Source organism: Chenopodium quinoa, unplaced genomic scaffold (genome assembly GCF_001683475.1).
Source record: "Chenopodium quinoa cultivar QQ74 unplaced genomic scaffold, ASM168347v1, whole genome shotgun sequence".
NCBI classification, from domain to species: Eukaryota; Viridiplantae; Streptophyta; class Magnoliopsida; order Caryophyllales; family Amaranthaceae; genus Chenopodium; species Chenopodium quinoa.
The window spans coordinates 40645-61459 of record NW_018744718.1 but is presented as its reverse complement, the minus strand read 5'-3'; the positions used below and the strand labels follow the sequence as shown (position 1 = coordinate 61459).

The 20815-nt window shown below is 34.3% G+C and overlaps 2 protein-coding genes and 1 long non-coding RNA gene across 3 annotated transcripts; all 3 read left to right on the top strand.

Moving 5' to 3' along the window:
• The first annotated feature begins 225 nt into the window (after positions 1 to 225).
• Positions 226 to 1574, top strand: LOC110703145. The gene is made up of 2 exons (XR_002507650.1): positions 226 to 338; positions 1081 to 1574. It is a non-coding gene; the product is annotated as an uncharacterized LOC110703145 (long non-coding RNA).
• Positions 1575 to 11036: 9462 nt separating this feature from the next.
• LOC110703180 (N-acylphosphatidylethanolamine synthase-like) lies at positions 11037 to 16839 on the top strand. The gene is made up of 5 exons (XM_021880919.1): positions 11037 to 11385; positions 14426 to 14553; positions 15445 to 15530; positions 16147 to 16284; positions 16376 to 16839. The coding sequence occupies exons 1-5, from the start codon at positions 11171 to 11173 to the stop codon at positions 16667 to 16669; spliced, it is 861 nt and encodes a 286-aa protein (XP_021736611.1). The 5' UTR covers positions 11037 to 11170; the 3' UTR covers positions 16670 to 16839.
• Positions 16840 to 17213: 374 nt separating this feature from the next.
• Positions 17214 to 18095, top strand: LOC110703050. Its single transcript, XM_021880809.1, has one exon. The coding sequence runs from the start codon at positions 17214 to 17216 to the stop codon at positions 18093 to 18095; it is 882 nt and encodes a 293-aa protein (XP_021736501.1).
• The last annotated feature ends 2720 nt before the right edge of the window (positions 18096 to 20815 follow it).

Sequence of the window (20815 nt, the reverse complement as noted above, 5' to 3'; positions counted from 1 at the left end):
GATTTGCATGCATGTGCTGCTGTTAATAAACTAATGAACCCCTGTCTGAATTGAAGTTGCGTTGCGTGTACATTATTAGTCAAACACTCAACTAACCTAACACAATCATTTTAGTTTTTAAAACGCGAGTAATAATTACATATTTGTGTTGTATTATTGATCATTTCTTATCAATATATATATCGTATATTCGTAAAGCTCATCATTCATCCTAAGAGATTTATAAGGGAGAAAAAATATTAGTAAGGGGAGAAATGAATAGTCAAATGGAGCACCTTCAATCAAAAAAACCCGGCTCCAATGTGTCTCTTACAAAGCATGAACTTGTCATCTCCACCGTAAGTTCTCCACACTATACGTGTATGTTGTGTATGTAAAATTAATACTGCTGTCAAAAAATAATAATAATATTATCCGTTACATATTATGTGCAACTTTGAGATATTATTTGTGAGATATAAAAAATTCAAAAATTGTATATATAATAGGTAATAGAGGTAGTTCTATGTACCTTTTTTTATCTAATACAAAAATTTAATTTTTATTTTTTTTTACGCGTAAAATCGTTTATAATTACTTTAACATACATAGAAAAGTCTTGATTAGTGAAAATTTTATAGTGGTCGTTTGAAATATAACTACCATAATATTTTAATGACTATATAGTTCATAATTGACAAATTTTCTCCAAGTAATAAATTATATTACTTTATTTATGGTATAAAATAGTATCATCAACATTTTTTTTATTTATCAATTTTTTTTAAACCATATATATCAAAGTTTTAGTTTTATTTATATTATGTAATTTTTATTATTAATTTATAGTTTCTCGAAAAATATTTATTATACGTTGGATTCAAATTTTCAAAAATTATATTTGCATTGTGTATGTTAGAATACTAATTGTATCTAATATCTATATTATAATGTGAAAAAATAACTAATTATATTGTTTATCATTAAAATAATATGATAGTCATATTTCAAAATACCGCTGTAAAAACATCCATTAGTAATAATATTAAGTACAGACAATTTTTATGTTTAATTGATTTAACTAGTTGTCTTAATTTATAGGTAGGACGTGTTGAAGTATACACTGAGAGCACAACGCGAGAATTAAAAGCCAAACCTCCAACACCAACTATCAAAGCTGGAAGAAATGGCCAACTTCACAGCTCGCAAGCTTGACGAAACTTGACAAACTTCTGTTGCATACTTGCATGCAATAATTTAAGTGTCATTGATATTATGAAAATTCCAACTAAAAATATTATTTTGATCAACTTTGTAATATACTCCGTATTATGTAACAATTTATATTTTGTTTTTGATTAGTATTCTTGATAAGTAGTTAATACAAGTAATTATTAAGTGCATGATATGTTCGTTTAACATGTACTCCATAATAGATCTTGATTTCAGTGTGGAGAGATGGAGATCGAGAATAAATTTGAACTGATATGATGTGATTGTAAAATAGTTACGTAACATATTACATTTGATGGGAGTGTTATGTGATTATCTATATATGTGAGTACATCATCTGTCTATTGAAGCTCTTGTTATTACATACAAAGTACTTCGTATGTACTCCCTCCATCCCTTTATTTTTGCCCCATTGCCATTTTTAGGGTCATACTTTAAAAACTTTGACCATAAATTACCGATAATCTATAAACGATAATATAGTCATGAGTGGTCTTGTTAGATTCGTCTCGTTGTATATTTTATTAATATCACGTTTTTATAATTTTCACGTGTATGGTCATAAAGATATATACGTTTTAAGACGCGTCTTGGAGACCGTGTATAGTCAAATGGGGCAATAAAATAGGGACAGAGGGAGTACAAAGTACTCTGTTTTGTACTTGTGTTTATAGTTGTACTATTAGTTAACTACTACAAACTTACTTCAAAATTATATACATATCACTACAAAAATAATGAGAATAGGCAACACCTAAAATTGCAACACTAAAAAAACTATTACCCTTGATCACCTAAGGCAACAAATATTAAATGTTACCATGAACCAAAATAATACTACTAGATCCATGTGCAACAATTAAAAAAGTGTTGCTATACACCATTAAAGACAACAATCACCTAAAATGTTGCTTTTCCTTTGCCTAAGGCAACATGTTTAGAAAATATTGCTGGAAAAGATAACGACAATACAATTGTCGCCTAAGAATGTACACTTCAACATTTCACCACTTGTGCCACAAAATATGCCACGGAAATTCAAAATTCGTGGCATAATTTGATCTTGCCACGGGAAAATAAATTCAACCAATAAACTTAAATGACAACAAAATATTACGCCACGGAAAATAAAAATATGTGGCTAATTTAAACTTGTACCACGGCTAAACAATTTTCCCATGGCTAATAAACATTGCCTTGAGTAACTTGTTCTTGTGGCAAATTGTCACTTGTGCCACGGGTAATTCTATTTTGTGACAAACAAACACTTGTGCCACAGGTATTTTATCCCCTGTTGTATTCAAACACTTGTGCCACATTAAAATTATGTTTAGGTATAATTAAACACCAAAATATTAGCACAATCCCAAAATAAATAAATTAAAATTCACGAATCCCAAAATTTATTAGATTAGAATATAATCACAAAAAAAACAAAGTCTCTATCTAGATAGGTAATTCTTCAAACCGATTGAATTTAAAAATATACGGAGTATTTCATGAGGTATAATTTAGTGCAGTTTCGAAAAGGAATTCCCGCTAAATCCATTTTCCCGCTAAGTTTTAGGAGGTACGACCGTATAATGAATTGGGAAAGACTAAAATCTTAAACCTAGGCGTGAGATCCGATAAAAATCGGATAGGTTTTATTTTAGAATTTTTTTTTTTTTTTTACAAAAAAAAACAAAGATTAAATTAAAAAAATGCTTAATTATTGGAGTATACACACTAGATGAATCTCGTGCGATGTACGGTCTATTTGTATTGTTTAAAACAAATATTTTTTTGTATATGTGAAAATTTGTTATTTTATTCGTTGTATGCAATATATCATCATTTAATATTTTTATTTTAAAATAAATTGTGAATTTTCTCTCATTCGTTATATATTTAGATTAAATTTCTAATCTCAAAAGATAATATTTTATTGTTAATTAATTTAAACTTTAAAATCTCATTCGCCAATTTTGCTTAGGTGGCATTTGAATTACTTAATTCTAAAAGAATTTACAAATCTCTAATTAGCTATAAATACATTTTATAATCCTACATGGCGGCTCAACTCCACAGTTACCAACAAGCAATGGCTCTTCGTGACTTCGTCAGTTTTTCAAAATTTTAATTTCTAATTTTTCCCAATTCATTCTCGCAACTACACAATCTAATATCTCAAGTGACACTTTCAACTACGCTTTTGTCGATCGCCTGAAAATTTTTTACTCCATCATCGATAAGTTGATTTTAATTCAGTTTGTTTTTACGAATTTGATTGTTCTTTGCGAATCGTTTGATAGTTATTATATCTTGCCCGATTTCTTAATAAAACTTGATAGAAATTTTATTATGAAATTGCGATTGTTTAAATTTGTGAAAGAAAAACCCAATGACTACTCTTTTGTTTTACAATTTGAGATTTAAATATGTGAAATTACGATTGCCCTATTGCCCTATTTTATATAGTTTCCGTTCATGAATTTGATTGCTCTTTTTGAATTTGTAATCTGAAATTTCAGTGTGAAATTGTTATATAAAGTGATGGTTTAATTTGATTGCAATTGGGAATTCTAATATGAAATTATAGTTTTGATACTGATGATTTTTGCTGTGAAAGAACATGCGTCACAAACTCACTAAACATCGTGCTTAAGGATGATCATCTTATTGTCGCATTCCACTTATTGTTGGACTTGAGATATAATTCGAATGCTCTATTGAAATGAAGCTCTTTAACTTTGATTGTTGGTCGATTACTTGGTTGTGCTTTGTAATTGTAATATGAAATTCCAAATTTAAACTGTACTGTCCAAGGAAGGGGCCATGGAGGGGGTGCAGTGGTGTAGGTAAGGGGGATGGGAGAGGAATAGTGTGCAGGAAAGGGAATGGAGGGGAGTAATGTGCAGGGAACAATATCATTGATTGCAACTTCAAATTATCTGAACTTAATATAAGTTCCTGAAAGTTTTTAAAGCTTAAAAGAATAAGTCATAGTCTATTTTAATAAGAAAAGTGATTTTAAAGACTCTTTAAATTTTTAGAAATAATATTTTTTTTTCATCTCAATGATTGATGTTAGTGTAAAAAACAAGATGAGATATAAAGTAGCTTACTCACACCTTTATAAGACTGAAATTCAAACTAAAATTGTTTCACTATAACTAATCATGATTTATTTTGAATATGAAAGTCAATCAACAAAAATAGATGAGTGTGTCAAATAAAGATTAAAGTTAGTAGCCTTAACAATGGCAGTATTTTAATCCCAAAGAGTCTTCTAAAGAGTCAGATCACCAATGTATAGCCTAATATGTGAACATTTTTTTATTGATGCGTTTATTTTAAGTTGTCTACTTATAAAATTGAACTAAATATTATTCCATATAGCTAAAAATCTTTTGGTTATTGATCTTGTAGCTATAAATCTTTAGAATGGACATTTATAGAAAGTGGTCAGAGTGGATGGAATGTGATAATGTAATTAGTGATTTATAAATAGAGCTAATGAGTTATTTTGTTTTGATTTCTTTCCTTTTTTTGGGTTGTGTGTGCGTGTGTGTGTGTGTTTTCTGCCGTTTGATGGTTCTTGTAGCTATAGCTGTTGTGAGTATGTGACTGGCTGTGATGATGGAATTAATATACCTCGGCCTAAATTATAGCACAATAATGTTTATAAAATACACAGGTTTTAAAAAAAAGTGTTAAATGTATTTTGTTTAAGACGGGGTGCTTATACTAATATTGACAAACCTTAACTCTAATCTTATTATACAACTTTAATTAAGAGATCAAAGTTGAACCTGATCATAGTTGCTTTAGACATCATAGTCTACTTTCTAACCCAATTAGAATCAAATTGATATCTTTTGTAGAATAAAAGATATGATCGAAATAGTAGAACAGTGTCAGTTTTGGATAGAGTTTGGTATTTCAATTCATTCATATCTTTTTCGTTTCTAATCAGAATTGGGATTATGATATATCATTGGAAATTTAAGGGCTATCCAACAATCTAAGATTTTGATAAAAATTACGAGGCACAAAATTCAGTTTTGACCGGGATTAGGTTTTATCAAAAAGAGATGTTTTATTCAATATCAAATTCTTAAATCTTTATCTTTCAGGGAAAGGATAGATTAGAACCTTCTAGAGGATTCTAAAAGCTCCTAGTTAATCCTAATTGGTTTAGTATTGGGATTAAGGTATTGGACCCCCCACATGATCATTGGGTCGTAGGTAAGGTGGACCTAGATCCGATTTGGGCTCGGTTTAGTATTTTGGCCATAACTTCTTCGTTATAAGTCGGATTTGGGTTTATAATATATCGTTGGAAATCTCTTTTCAAGCCCCATCTAACTACAAAATAATTGGATCAGGATTATGGACCAAAAATAGACTGGTTTGGACATTTTTATAAAGAGAACACAAAATGAATGATTTTGGGTTTAAAGCATTTAAGGAAAGGTTATAAATGGTTAAGGCTAAAGAGAAATTCACAAGACTCTTCAACTAACTTGATAATCAAAGATGTAAAATATACTCATCACTGGGTTTTGTTTTTGGGAAGACACAATCAAGTGTCTACAGAAGCCTCCACTTTAACTGAGTTTGGAGAAACGTAAGTTTCGAAAACAAAAGTCAAAGTAGATCGATAGGAACGGAGAATGATTCAGAACGTTCTGCGACCTGCAGAGGGCGTTAGTTCCAAAAATAAATGAGTTAAGGGAAAGAAACGCATATCTTGCACCGTCGGGTACACGCCTCCAGGTGACATCTCGTCGGATCAAATTTTTTTTGTTTGACAACCTCCACAATCTTAGGTAAAGATGTCGAAGACCACCTCATCTCGAGTCGTCTTCTCAAATCAAGTGACAACCTACTCAATCTTAAGGAGCGCTGTCGAAAACCGCCACATCTCGTGTCGTCTTCTCAAATCAGGTGACAAGCTTCTCAATCTTAGGGAATGCTATCGAAGACCACCTCATCTCGAGTCATCTTCAAAAATCAGGCGACAACCTCCGCAATCTTAGGAAATGCTGTCGAAGACCACCTCATCACGAGTCGACTTCAAAAATCGGGTGATAACCTCCGCAATCTTAGGGAACGTTGTCGAAGACCACCACATCATGAGTAGTCTTCAAAAATCAGGTGACAACCTCCGCAATCTTAGGGAACGCTGTCGAAGACCACCTCATCACGAGCCGCCTTCAAAAATTGTGTGACAACCTCCGCATGTTAGGGAATGTCGTCGAAGATCGTAGTGCTTAACCATCTTCAAATCAAAGTGACAACCTCCACATCTTAGGGAATGTTTTGAAGATCGCAGTGCTTAGCCATCTTCAGATCAAAGGGGGACAACCTCCACATCTTAGGAAATCTTGTCGAAGATCGCAGTGCTTAGCCATCTTCAAGTCAAAGAAAGACAACCGCCACATCTTAGGGAATGTTGTCGAAGATCGCAATGCTCAGCCATCTTCAAGTCAAATAATGACAACCTCCACATCTTAGGGAATGTTGTCGAAGATTGCATGCTTTGCCATCTTCAAATCTTCTCGCCTTCACTCCTGGAAGTGGTATCTCCTCCATCTTTAGAAAATATACCGTAAAAACCTCATCTCTCAAGGTCCCACCAAGCTTCAAATTGATTTCCGTAGAAATCTTCCATCTTAGGAATTCTTTGTGATTATGCTCAATCAGTACTCAATCAATGTACTCCACAATGCTTAAGCGGACTCAACCAATGCTTAGGTGTACTGAAAATGTGCTCAACAAATGCTTAGGTGTTACTCAAATGTGCTTAGTCAATGCTTAGGCGTTCTCAAATATGCTTTGCCAATGCTTAGGCGTTCTCAATCTATACTCAAATGTATTCAGCCAATGCTTAGGCGTACTCAATCAATCAATAAGATGATCGTCATCAGGCCGATCATCAATCAAGTTGTAATCGGGCTGACTACTAATCAAATCAAATCATTTATCACTCATCACGATGCTCAAAAGGCTCAAATGCTCATCAAGAGGCTCAAATGCATAATCTGCTTTGGAAAGAATCGATTGCTCATCACGAGGTTTAAGTAGATAATTGTCGTCCAGCAAATCGATCTGTAGGAATTCAAGTCCGACGCGCCATGTCAAGTTTCATCGCGCGGCGACTGCTGTCGCGCCGCGTTGTTTCTGTCGTGCTGCGCTGGAATCAAGGTCAGACTCATTCTGCCCGTTCGGCTTCGTTGTTGTTGCTTGTGCCTTTTTGCTCAATCAAATCGCCTCAAATCTCTTGTAAAGGTTACTCGTCCGTCAGGAACTTAGTGTACCTGCATCTATATTTTGGACTATAGGACTTTGCTCATATTTATAGCTTTCTTGAGGTTGACCCAAGGCTTGGTGTACTCAACTCATTGTGGTTGATTGGCTTAAGGTTGACTCAAGGCTTGGTGTTCTTGACTCATTGTGTGACTCAATATACTCAATGGGTTATGATGCGTGCAAACTCAACTCGACGTGATGACAACCCAATGTGCATGACTCAACTCGATGTGATCTGACTCAATGTGTATAATCAACTCGATGTGGTGATTGTGTTGTGAGTGTGCTCGTGCAACTCGAAAATGCAGAAAAGTAAAAAAAAATTCGTCATTTTTGTGGAGGGTATCGACTTTCTATCAAACTCAACTTTGAGAAAAGAGAAATTCTTTTTATTTGTGAAAAGAGAAATTCTTGGGGCGCAAGACAGCCCTGTTCTTCACAGACAGTTCCACTTTGAGGGGGAGTGTAAAGTTCACATAAGGTTATTACATCAGATTAGTGGTTTGTTAGTGCTTTCTCGGTTTACTAGAAAGTTTGTTATGGGTTTCATACCCACTTTTGTATTATACATGTATATATACTCTCATACTAAGATTAATGAAACAGATTTTCATTCTCCACAAATATTTCTTCCTCTTAATTGCTTCTTTGTCTCTCTTTCTCTCTCTTCTTTCTCTCTCTAAATCTGGGTTTGTTCATTAATTAACATATTTAATATTATAATTATACATTAAAAAAATCAATAATACACGTATTGTTTTGCCAACAATTGTAGACCTAACTTGTTACGGTTTTGTTAAGATTGTCGAAGATACTTTCACATGACAAGAAACTTTTGTACGACTCTGTAGTTATCTCTTCATTAGTTTCTTGCGTAATCATTGTTTCATTGAAGTTTTTTTTAAACAAAAGTCATGCTTAGTAAGCATGTGCTTGTGATAAAATATTAAACGCATTAAATGCATGCAATTATAAACATAATTTCTTTTAGGTCAATTATTGGTATAATCAACGGATCATATACTTGGTCAAACTGCAACCAATTAATAGGAAAATGACGTTCAAGATTAAAAAGCAAAAATCAAGAATTAACCTGTATTCAGAATTAATAACACTAATCCATACATAACTTTGAAATATGATAGACTTTCAATCTTAAAAGATTTAAGAAAAATGTATTTAATGCTTATATTCAGCACTAAGACGATATACTTTTTTCTGTTCTTTTAATATTGCACCACTTGTCTTTTAAAAAAAATTTACAAATATTACATCATTTCTATTTTAATAAAATATCTAATAGGATTTTATAATATTTTCTTTATTTGGTGTTCCACCCGGTTTACCCTTTGGGTTAATCCAAATTTGAGGATCAGTTCTGGGTGGTTAGATTCCAGTCTCCTCTCAATTGTTGTTGTTTGGGAACGAACACGCGATCCTCCCTACCAAGTGTAGCCCCACTCACCACTACACCAACAACCAATTGGTGTGGGATTTTATAATATGATTATAACTGCACTGGATTAGTAATATATATATATATATATATATATATATATATATAAGTGTGTCACATATCCACCATTATTGTTAAGGAAAAAGGAAGAAAGGTGAAAATGAATAGTGGTAATAATAAGAAGGCTGAGCACTCTCAAACAAATATGTCCACCTCCAATAATGTCTCTTCTTTTTCACTTACAAAACAGGAATTTGCCATCACTACTGTAAGTTTAATTTCTTACACATTTTATCTCTTTCTCTTAGGCTTCCTTTGAGAGTCAACTATTAAGGGTTCGATTCTTATTAGTCACTATTATAGTATCCCCGCGACTAATTAGCTGCGGCTTGCTAGGTATACATTGTGGTGATTGTTTCCTTTTGAGTAAAGTTCACAAGTCGAGGAAGAACATGTTACGTGTTATATATTTTGATTTCGATGTATTAAAATTGCTATCTAGATTACCTCCATTACAAAATTTTATTGTTTTTTTCCTACCAAAATTTCATGGTTTAAGCTAAGTTGCATTGCTTTCATATTTCAATTGGCAGGGTTCAGTGTACACAGAGAGCACAGTAAGAGAAGTGAAAATAGATCCTCCAACACCAGCAGTCAAATCTGGGAAGATTGGTCAAGTTCACAACTCTCATCCTTAAACCTTTCAATAATAATGCTCTGCTACAACCAATATTAAGGATAAAAAGATCATGCTTGTTCTTTAATAACTTTTGTTTTGTATTACCTTGGTCGAGATATTTTGTTGTCATGTTATGCTGTTACAAGTCTTTACAACTCTTACTAGTTTGAATAAAATTATCAGTGCGATATTACTATGTACGAAAGGAAATACAAGTTTATCACTTTAATATGACTTCATAGATCTTGATTTGAATAAATATAATGTCATTAAGTAAGCAATGCAAGTAGAAGTATTTATTTTCAGAGAAAATATTAGTACAATTCCTGTTTTATTGCCACTTCCACCGCTATCTATGTGTCCAAATAAATATAAGTGCAAACATATTGTTTGTTCAGGCAGCTTCAGTCCATTCATTTTCAAGTTGTCTACTTCCAAACTTTCGTAGTTGAAGATAGTTGTGAATCCTGAGCCAAATCCGAAGCTTGTGTATTGGATCTTCAAATTTCGAACATGGTCTACCAAATCAAATATGGATCCTATAGTGATAATCTACCAAATCAAATATGGATCCGATAGTGATAACCAAATTTGATGTAGATTCGACTTGCGGGTTTCTGTGAATGATGTAATTTATGGCATTTATGCTAAGATCGGATAAAATATACGAAGTATAAAATTAATGTAATATCTATATTTAATTTGACTCTCCTAATAACAAAAAAAATAACTTTGTGTACTAATGTTTTTCACAAGGTTTATAACTTAAGGCGTTCCATTAAATTTCAAATTCATGTGACTTCTATCAGTTTGTTAACGGTATAAGTTCGTAAGCTAAGTCAAATAAAATTTACTCTTACTATTTTACAATTAAATTCCTTTTTTTTCCGTAAATTTGATATCAAAACCCAAATGAATCTAAAATTTTCTAATCCATAAATACAAGTCTGAATCTAGATCCATATATTAAAAACAAGAAAAAAGATATAAGGGTTGCATATAAGAAGCTAAAAGTAAAAAGAATAGATAATAGTTAAACATTTATTACACTAATTGACTCATAAATTGTCGATAAATTACCCTAAAAACAAAGCCAATATGCAATAAAATCTGATCCGTTTTCTACTCATTTACTCATATCACTCATTTTCTTAATTATTAATTAGTCTTACTCCGAGTAAAAGCTACACATACAATTGTTGTATGTGGTCCCTATATACAACTTTAATTTGTCATGTTTTTATTGGCTAGAATAATGGGTGTGTCAAATTTCTAATAGTGTTGTATGTAGGGACAACATACAATGGTTGTATGAAGTATGGTATGGGTCAATTCAATGCACCATTAATAATTTTGGTATGGCTCAAGTCTTCTCCAATGGCCCATGGCCCATCCCTTAACCCCCTAAATCAATAATAACTGCCAAGTCCCCGTCTACTCTAGACGGGTGTAGGCTGTCACTCACTCCCTCCTCCTCCGCTGCCGTTGTAGCCCCGCCTACCGCCTCCTTGGCGAGGAGAGAGATAATGGGAAAGGGAAGAACGCTGGAATGGGCGGCGCGTGCGTCACACTTGTACGGAATTCCCCGGAGGTTAATCATCACTTCTGTCGGCGCTTTTGCCAAGGCGGTGGTGACGCTTTTCAACACCACCACTGTTCACAATGGCGATAATCTTCTTCATCTCGTTCGATCTCGTCCTCCTGGTGTTCCTCTTCTCACTGTCAGCAACCATATGTCCACGTCTGTCTCTCTCTCTTTACATTTTCAATTTCAATTGATGTTGTTGAATTTCTTGCAATTTAACGCTTAGCTAAAAAAAATAAATAAATAACTAATTCTGGTTGTTATGATTAGTATATTGGTTCTTATACTGGAGTTTGATCCTTAGAATAGTTTGATTGTTTAGTTTTGTTTGATTTTGGAGGGAAAAGGTGCAGGAATTTTTATGTGGAAATGTTAGCAATTTCTGGTAGAATGTTGAAATTTGGGGTTAAGGAAGACTGGCTTTAAGGCTTTTCTGGTGTTTTAGCTCTTAATATTGCTTATATTAGCCGTTTTGTCTCAACTTGATCGGTTTAATTCCCTTTTTTGCAACAATTGTAAACCAGCATAGCGAATGATTGAAGCGGCAGTAGACTGTTTTTTATTAGGTGGAAGGGGGTTAGAGAGCTGGAGAAGTGCAACAATTGTAAAACAGCATAGTGAACGATTGAAGCGGCAGCTGACTGTTTATTATTAGGTGGAAGGGGGTTAGAGAGCTGGAGAAGTGCAACAATTGTAAACCAGCATAGTGAACGATTGAAGCGGCAGCTGACTGTTTATTATTAGGTGGAAGGGGGTTAGAGAGCTGGAGAAGTGCAACAATTGTAAACCAGCATAGTGAACGATTGAAGCGGCAGCTGACTGTTTATTATTAGGTGGAAGGGGGTTAGAGAGCTGGAGAAGTGCAACAATTGTAAACCAGCATAGTGAACGATTGAAGCGGCAGCAGACTGTTTATTATTAGGTGGAAGGGGGTTAGAGAGCTGGAGAAGTGCAACAATTGTAAACCAGCATAGTGAACGATTGAAGCGGCAGCTGACTGTTTATTATTAGGTGGAAGGGGGTTAGAGAGCTGGAGAAGTGCAACAATTGTAAACCAGCATAGTGAACGATTGAAGCGGCAGCAGACTGTTTATTATTAGGTGGAAGGGGGTTAGAGAGCTGGAGAAGTGCAACAATTGTAAAACAGCATAGTGAACGATTGAAGCGGCAGCAGACTGTTTATTATTAGGTGGAAGGGGGTTAGAGAGCTGGAGAAGTGCAACAATTGTAAACCAGCATAGTGAACGATTGAAGCGGCAGCTGACTGTTTATTATTAGGTGGAAGGGGGTTAGAGAGCTGGAGAAGTGCAACAATTGTAAACCAGCATAGTGAACGATTGAAGCGGCAGCAGACTGATTTTTATTAGGTGGAAGGGGGTTAGAGAGCTGGAGAAGGCATTTATGTACTTGAATGTTGAATGATGCTAGATAATTTAATAATGACCTAGAGTCTTGTCGGCATTTGCCGGGTGAATGGGTGATTGACCCCGGTACCTCTTTAGTTTAGTTATAGGGATCTTTGTGGTGCAGAGAACAAACTTCACATTGTCTTGTCACAGACTTAGGTATACATTGTTGATCAAGTTTAGGTTTGACTTTGGCAAAATTAGGAGGGAGGAGGACACAAGACATTATAGCCTAATAGGACATGTGATCCTATCCTCTAGTTTAGGCTCCAGCTTTTTTAGCATGAGAAAATGCTATGGCAATATAAGCTAGAAGTTTATTAGAGTTGCTCCAACAGCATCTACAATGGTAGTAGCTAGGAATTGCCTAAAATTTTTAGTAGCTTGACCATTGGAGTTGAAATGGGAAATTAGCTTGGCTACTAATTTGCTTTACATAAAGTTTGCAAAAGGAAGAAGAATGGAAGTCATCCACTTATTGGCAAATAGATTTCATTTAAATAGCAAGCTATTAGTTTATTATTAATATACAAACTTTCTAGAGAAGAAAATAGATTGAAATCCTATGTAATATGACAAGCTAATCTGACCATGTCATATCATTTATATTTGGCAGAAACTAGAGGGAGTTCCAAAGTTTAGTTTTTCAAAGAAGGCAACTTAGGGCAACTCCAATGGCTGCCACATAAAATTTCAAACTACTTTCCTTTCTAAGTAGTTTGTACCCTGATGCTTAGCAACTAATTTGCTATTTGGATTGGTCCCACTTTGGCCATTTGTCAACTTTTTCAAATTTTTGTCAAACTGATTCCTCATTTCAACTCCAATGGTCAATATTGGAAGCAAGTCCCTTGCTTCAACAATTGAAATTTCACTTGCTCTTTATATTACACAACCCTTGATTTTCATTATTCCTCTCCTTCATCTTCAGTTGCCGCTGTTCTCTTATTGTTCCAACATAAATTAAATTTGCCTCCTACAAATGATCTGTTTAGTTTAAGGGGGTGTTTGGTTAAAGACTTTTTGGAGTAAAAAGTGTTGTTTGACTATTTCAAAAAGCTCTTTGGGGTATTTGGTAAAGGCCGTTTGGTAATTAGTTGGTAGCTGATTGTATTAGTTGATTTGACTAGCTGGTTGACTAGCCGGTTATAATTAGCTGATTGTGTAAAAGTGTTTGGTAAATAGTTGTTAATTGTTAGCAATTTTAGTGTATTTAAGAGCCAAAAAGCTAATTATTCAATAAGCTAATTTTAAAAAGCTCTTATAATGAGCTTTTTTTAAAAGAGCTTTTTGAGCCTAAAAAGCTCTTTTTATAATATTTTTACCAAACACCCAAATTAGCTTTTTTAATTGGTCAAACATCTAATTGGGCAAAATAAGCTAAAAGCTCTTTACCAAACAAGGCCAAAGTGCTGTTTGAAAGAGCTTTTTTGGGTCCAAAAAGCTCTTATGAAGAGTTTTCTAAAAGAGCTTTTAGCTTTTTGGTTATTTTTACATTGATACAGCTAATAGCTAACGGCTATTTACCAAACACTTTTATATAAACAACAAATTACAATCAACTAATCAAAACAGCGAATGCAAATAGCTATGGCTAACAGCTAGTCAAAACAGGGTCTATAAGACTATAACTAAAGTCTTGGCTGTGGAAAATAACTAAACAAGAAAAATAGAGGGAAACCAGTATTTTTGTTATTACTGCCCAGTAATTGTAGTTGGAGTTCAACTTGTTCTTGTAAATTAGTAGAGACTGTTTTCTCTTAGACTGATGGAACTGTAAATTCTGACAGGTTGGATGATCCACTCATGTGGGGATTCAAGGACTTTCCTATAACAGATCCCAAATTGGCGAGATGGGTACTTGCTGCTGAAGATATATGCTTTAAAAATACAGTGCTGTCTTATTTTTTTCGACTTGGTATTAACTGGCTATGGTTCCCATCTGTCTTGTCATTTATGCATTTGATGAATGCATATTCTGTCCTTTTTTTATAACCGTATGGCATCTATTTCATTATTTTTTCAAGCTTCTGACCTAATTGCTTCAAGTTAGCCTGATGGAGTGAATTTAGTATGAAACTTCACTGTTGTTAAAGTAATGGATGATGATTTACTTATATTGTCACAGACCTTGTTGATGTTAGATGTTAGGAGCCTATAAAAAGAATTGTTTCTATAGGAATAAATGAATACTGTGTTTCTATCTGGGAGAGGTTTTCAGAAGCAAAGAACTTCTTGTGAAATGATGACTTGTAACTTAATGAAGAAACATAGTCTCAGTAGATGGTCAAGTCATATCCTCCTTTTTTGAAACAAAAGTAGGTTCTTCCGTATCTTATTCTTGATTTTTACATTTTTGGCTTTTACAAAGTATTATTTTATTTACCCACGAGTCTGAACATCTTATAGACTTAGGCGATAATGACCTATCTTTGAACCTTTATAATTCTACTAATGTCAGTCTGATGAATTGCACGCTTCCTCATGTTGTCAAAGAAGATTTGTGTTAGGCTTTACGCCACAGTGAGATTATGTTTTGTTGTCTTGGGTTCTTGGCTAATCCTGTTCTTATTTCTGGAAGATGCTACATTAGTATCACATACTAAACTTTCCTTTGGCTCTACTTGTTGCATTTATTGCTTCCATTTATATGCAATGATATACCATTTACATCATATTGCAATACATCATTGTTACAACTTACAATTGTACATGGTCTTGACTGTGAAACTTTTCTTTAGCCTTAGCAGATTTGCATGCATGAAGTCCGCTTGAGTTGTGCTCTCTTCTGAATGAGTATATTGCACAGGAAAATGCATACCTGTAACAAGAGTTGGTGGAATTTATCAGGAACACATGAATGAAGCACTTGAGCGTTTAAGTGATGGAGAATGGGTATGGTCTTGTTAACTTGCAATTTTCTTGCATAGAATTACATATTGCCTGACCAGTATATATAGGAATGTTTCCCATGTATATAATGTTATGATTTAGTGAACTTCATTTCCTAACTGAAACATGGTTGCCTAGAGGATTTATTTATTTATTTATTTTTCAATATGGAAGTGCATATGAAGGCTTACATGATTTTTGTTTACAATTGTTAAGACAATGCTGTTTTTGCTTGAGTATTTCTAGTATTATTCTGTTTCGGAGGTAATGCTTGTATGAATCCATGATTCTGAATCAACATGTTTATAGTGATATTGGGCTTCTCCTATTAAGTACTGATCACTTGCTTATATGACAAAAATGGCTGGTACAGGGTTTAGTTGCATCCACATGTATTTGATGCTGTCATGCAGTATGATATGTTACTGAAATTGTGCATAATGTTGAATGAATTTTGAGATAGAGGAATGTATTCCAAGCTATTTGTGTAGATATGAACTCATGGAGAAGTTACGTCAAAAAAAAAAAAAATCATGGAGTGGTCTTAAGAGTTTTAAGTCCCATAGTTTAGAATTAATGGAATTTTGCCTTTTGTGTAATGATTATCTTGATTTTTTAGCTGCATACCTTTCCTGAAGGGAAAGTGTCTCAAGAAGATGGTCCGATAAGAAGATTAAAATGGGGAACTGCTAGTCTTATCACCCGTGCCCCAGTGACACCAATAGTTTTACCAATTTTCCACCATGGTTTCCATCAGGTAAAAGAGAGGTGACCTACAAACTCCTGAAAAAAGATCATTCCCGGTTTCTTTTAATGTATGTAGCATTATCCAATCTTTTTTTATTCAGGTCATGCCAGAAGACTTCTTATTTGGTAGAAGACCACCATTTCCACTCATCAACAAGCACATTAAGATTATTGTTGGTGAGCCAATAGAATTTGACCTTCCTGGATTGAGGAAGATAGCATTATTAGAATCTCATAATGAATCTGAACCAAGGCTTGGATGGCCTCGCATTGCGCGTCATGGTTTAGATGAAGTAGCTCAGAGATATCTCTACTCCAACATATCAGAGAAGATACAAACCGTCTTGGAGAGTCTGCGGCAATATGGGAATTCAATCTCAAAACAAAGAGATTAAAAATTTGAAATCCCTGGAAGTTATGTACACATTGAAGATCTTAAATTATTTTCAACAATTTTCTTACCCAATATTAAACTGAACCAATTTTGCTGGCTATTTCTCCATGGTAAATTCTTGGCTTATAGCCGTTATAATCTAATGTTTTACCAGGGACAAAGATCAAGTTACAAAAAAGTAGTGCATGGTATACAATTATTTTTTGCATCAAGATTTTTTATTTTTGTTTAACCTCTGCTTTTTGAATAAAATTACATAAGAAGTATGAGTATTACAGTAATTAAAAACAATGTTTGAGTCACTTGCTAATAATAAGTAGATTTTTTAGACTATTATTGTACAACCTTTAAAGGGTATCCGTTTTACTCCCGCACGAATTTGTGGTAGACGTGTAGGAAACCCTGAGTGACAAAATGATTGCCCATGCGGCCACACAGGCCATACCACCACTATGAACTTAACCAACAAACTCAACCTCATATCCTCATTCCACTTCCAACCAACAATCTCTATTTTCTTTTCAATAAACAGAAAATAAAATACAATGCTGATAGTAAGTACCATTAACTCCCAACTTACACCCACCCCGGCCACCCGCACCGTCGCCTTCACCACCCCAGAAAACAACTACGCCTCCCGACTCGCTCTCCTCCTCCACCGCCACAACTTCACCCCACTCTCCTGCCCCACCGTCATCGTCGGCCCAACCACCGCTACCACCACCTCTCTCCGCCACCACATCTCCCTCCTCCACCACTTCTCCGCCGTCGCCTTCACCTCTCGCGCCGGCATCACCGCCTTCTTCACCGCTCTCTCTCAATCCCCACCACCTCCGCTCCCCGCCGGAAAAGACTTCATCATCTCCGCCCTCGGAAAAGACGCCGAACTCCTCACTCCTGACTTCATCTCCTACTTATCCCCTAACTCAGAAAAAGTCAGACTCATCCTTCCTTCCAACCCCACCCCCAGTGGACTCGTTGACTCACTCGGACCTGGGCTGGGCCGGAAAGTTCTCTGCCCCGTTCCGCTCGTTTTGGGCCTTGAGGAACCCACCGTTGTTCCAGATTTTTTACGAGATTTGGGCCTAATGGGCTGGGTTCCTTCTCGTGTTAACGCGTATGAGACGAGATGGGCTGGGCCCAAATGTGTGGAGAAGTTGGTTGAAGTGGATGAGTTAGATGGGCTTGTGTTTACTAGTACGGCGGAGGTTGAGGGTTTGTTGAAGAGTTTGAGTGAATATGGGCTGGACTGGGAGGGAGTGAGGAAGAGGTGGCCTGGGCTTGTTGTTGCGGCCCATGGGCCTGTTACGGCTTCTGGGGCTGAGAGGTTAGGGGTTAGAATTGATGTTGTCAGTTCTAATTTTAGTAGCTTTGAGGGAGTTGTTCAGGCTTTGGATCATATTTGGGGAAATTCTGATTTCTTTTGATTTTTGTTTTGTACTGTAATTTTATTGTTTGTTTGTTTGTGTTATACAGTATTCTTTAGGTTTTAGGTGGACAAGAAAATGTTGTAAAGTTTATGTTTTTGAGGATTTTGTTTAGTTCTCAAGAGATTTTGTTAGGTGGTATGTTATAATCATTGGCCTACAAATGGCACGAGTAGATCTTATGTACTCCCTCTTTTTTTTAGAAGTTAGAGTTACTATTTTCGTCCGTTTTTGTATAAGCTAGAGTTCTATTTTTAAAAATCTCTTACAACTTAATAATATATCTTTACCCACTAATGTCCCCATTCTTACTTACTTTATCATTTCTCAATCCTCCAATGGTCCTCACTCCCTCTTACACCACTTTACTTTTCAATAAAATAATAACCTTATCTATCTCACTAACATCTTATTTTATTAAACCACCTAAAACTCCGAGCAATCTCATCTCTAACTTATAAAAAAAACGGAGGGAGTATAAAAAGGCTAAAAGGTCTTATTTTTTGAAGTTGTGTATTGACGAAGTTTGTGTCAATAGTGAATTCAATTATCATATATATTGATCGGAAAGACAAATATTCGGATTGGATCAACTAGATTAGATTTTTTTTCAATACTCCCTCCGTCCCCTTTTGTTTGTCACTTTTAAAGGAAAATCACGGGAATTAAGGTGCAGGATGTGAAGTAATAAAAGTATATGGGAAAGTGAAATTCTCAACCAATAAAGTAATAAAAGTGCATGGGAAAGAGACATTTTTCAATTAAAAAAGTAATTAAAGTATATGAAAAAAAGAAATTGAGAGATTCAAAAGTGTAAAAACATTAAATTAGTCAAAAGTTAGCGCAGTTTTTATGGCAAATTTTAGGGTAAAATAGAAAGAGGACTTAATAAGGACAAAAAAATGAGAGTATAAAAGTCTTTTTATATATCTTAATAATTATGAAAATATGAAAAGTGACAAATATATAGGGGCATCCAAAATAGTAAAAGTGACAAACAAAAAGGGACGGAGAGAGTATTGATTATTGACTAAAGAGTCAAGAGTATGTCAAGGGAAATATCAGTTGCAATATCAGTTTCTTTTTCTTTGAATCAAATAAACATCTAACTACCTGAATGAAGAAGAAAATGAAAGATTTGAAAGATCACATTATTCTGGTGTAAGAAGTCCTCGTCTCATATAAATGATCTGACAAAGAAAAGGACAACAAAGTACGCCATATTTAAGGGTGTTTAGTTGTTTACCGATTGCCTACATTAAACGTTTTGTAAATTAATGGCCAATTATGTTGATTATTATTTTATTTTTTATTTTTATTTTTTTGGGTGCAATTATGTTGAAGTTTGACTAGTGTATTTTTGCAAGTAAAAGTTTGTAAAAGACTCGTTTTAACGAAACAAACAACAAAGGTGGTAAATTACTGGTACTCTTTTTTTTTTTGTACTCCCTTTTTTTTTTTTGATGGCCAAATTGTACATGGACAAAGAGATATAGAATTCCTAATCTTGCTATACTTTTGGAATAAGATGACATCAACAATTTAACATGTATCTTATAGAAATCTTATTCTATAACTACTCGTATCAAATTAACAAATTATATCACAATTAATATATTCATGAGCCAAAAATTGTGTTTGGACTTGTTCGTCATCATTTTACTAATTTTAAGTTCAAAATACAATAATTAATATTATTTAACCTTTACAATGTAAAAAAAAAAAATACAAAAATTGAAATCTAATGTTATAGAACATGACCTTGCAATTTAAAGGAAATGGGGGAAACTAGATGCCAAACGTCCGTAGTGCCAATAAAGTTAATACAAAGAATTAGGTAATGTTTAGAGCATCAATAAAGGATTAAAGGAACTCTCTTAGTTGACTGACTTGAGCACTTGACTCTTGAGGAGAAGGAAAAAAAAAATTAAGAAGTGACTAAGAAATGATAAGCTTCTATTTGGAGATGGCAAAATAATTCTGAAATTAGAGACACTAACTCCAAGCTAGAGCCACACTAATCACACACAAACCACAACAGTGTATTTTGCTTTTAAAAATAATTTATTTAGAATAAATAACACATGCTATGATTTTATACAAATTGTTGATCTTGAGATTAAGAGGTAGAGAATAAAAGATAGTGAATTTCTTGTAATTTTTGGAAGCAACTCAATCTTAAAGTTAATTAGTGACATAGGACTAGCAGTGGCAGATTCAAAAATGATATTGAGTAACTGTATTTTTTATTTCAGGTGATCGCAGATTTAAAAATGATATTGGGTAGATCAAAGTCCACTACTGTATTTCAGGTGATTGCAGATTCAAAAGTGATATTGAATAGATCGAAGTCCACTATTGAATTTTTTATTTAAGGCGACTTGGGATCAAGTGACCTTAATTTGTTGTACGGGGCTTCGTCACTGCATAAAAGAGACCATCGTTTAATTCAACAGGAAAAAAAAATGACATATCAACCTATGTACCCGGTTTATTAACTCTATCCTAACCTTAAATCTTCAATCATGGTGCAAAAACAATTAAATAGAATTAATGGGATGCCTGCTTTCACATGCTTTTTTAATTGCCCAAAACTTTTTGACTCCTAGCTTTTGGAAACACTTGACCTCTTTGGTGCTCCTATTATACGTACGTATGATCTACTACGCTTTTCAATAATTCTACAGTACCATAAAAATAAATGTCGAAAGAGAGATAAA

Bases quoted from the DNA above. Each gene is read 5' to 3' on its own strand.
- LOC110703180 (XM_021880919.1), top strand. From the start codon at position 11,171: ATGGGAAAGGGAAGAACGCTGGAATGGGCGGCGCGTGCGTCACACTTG. The intron at 14,554-15,444 runs GTATTAACTGGC...TATATTGCACAG, and splicing joins GTCTTATTTTTTTCGACTTG to GAAAATGCATACCTGTAACA. The intron at 15,531-16,146 runs GTATGGTCTTGT...TTGATTTTTTAG, and splicing joins GTTTAAGTGATGGAGAATGG to CTGCATACCTTTCCTGAAGG.
- LOC110703050 (XM_021880809.1), top strand. From the start codon at position 17,214: ATGCTGATAGTAAGTACCATTAACTCCCAACTTACACCCACCCCGGCC.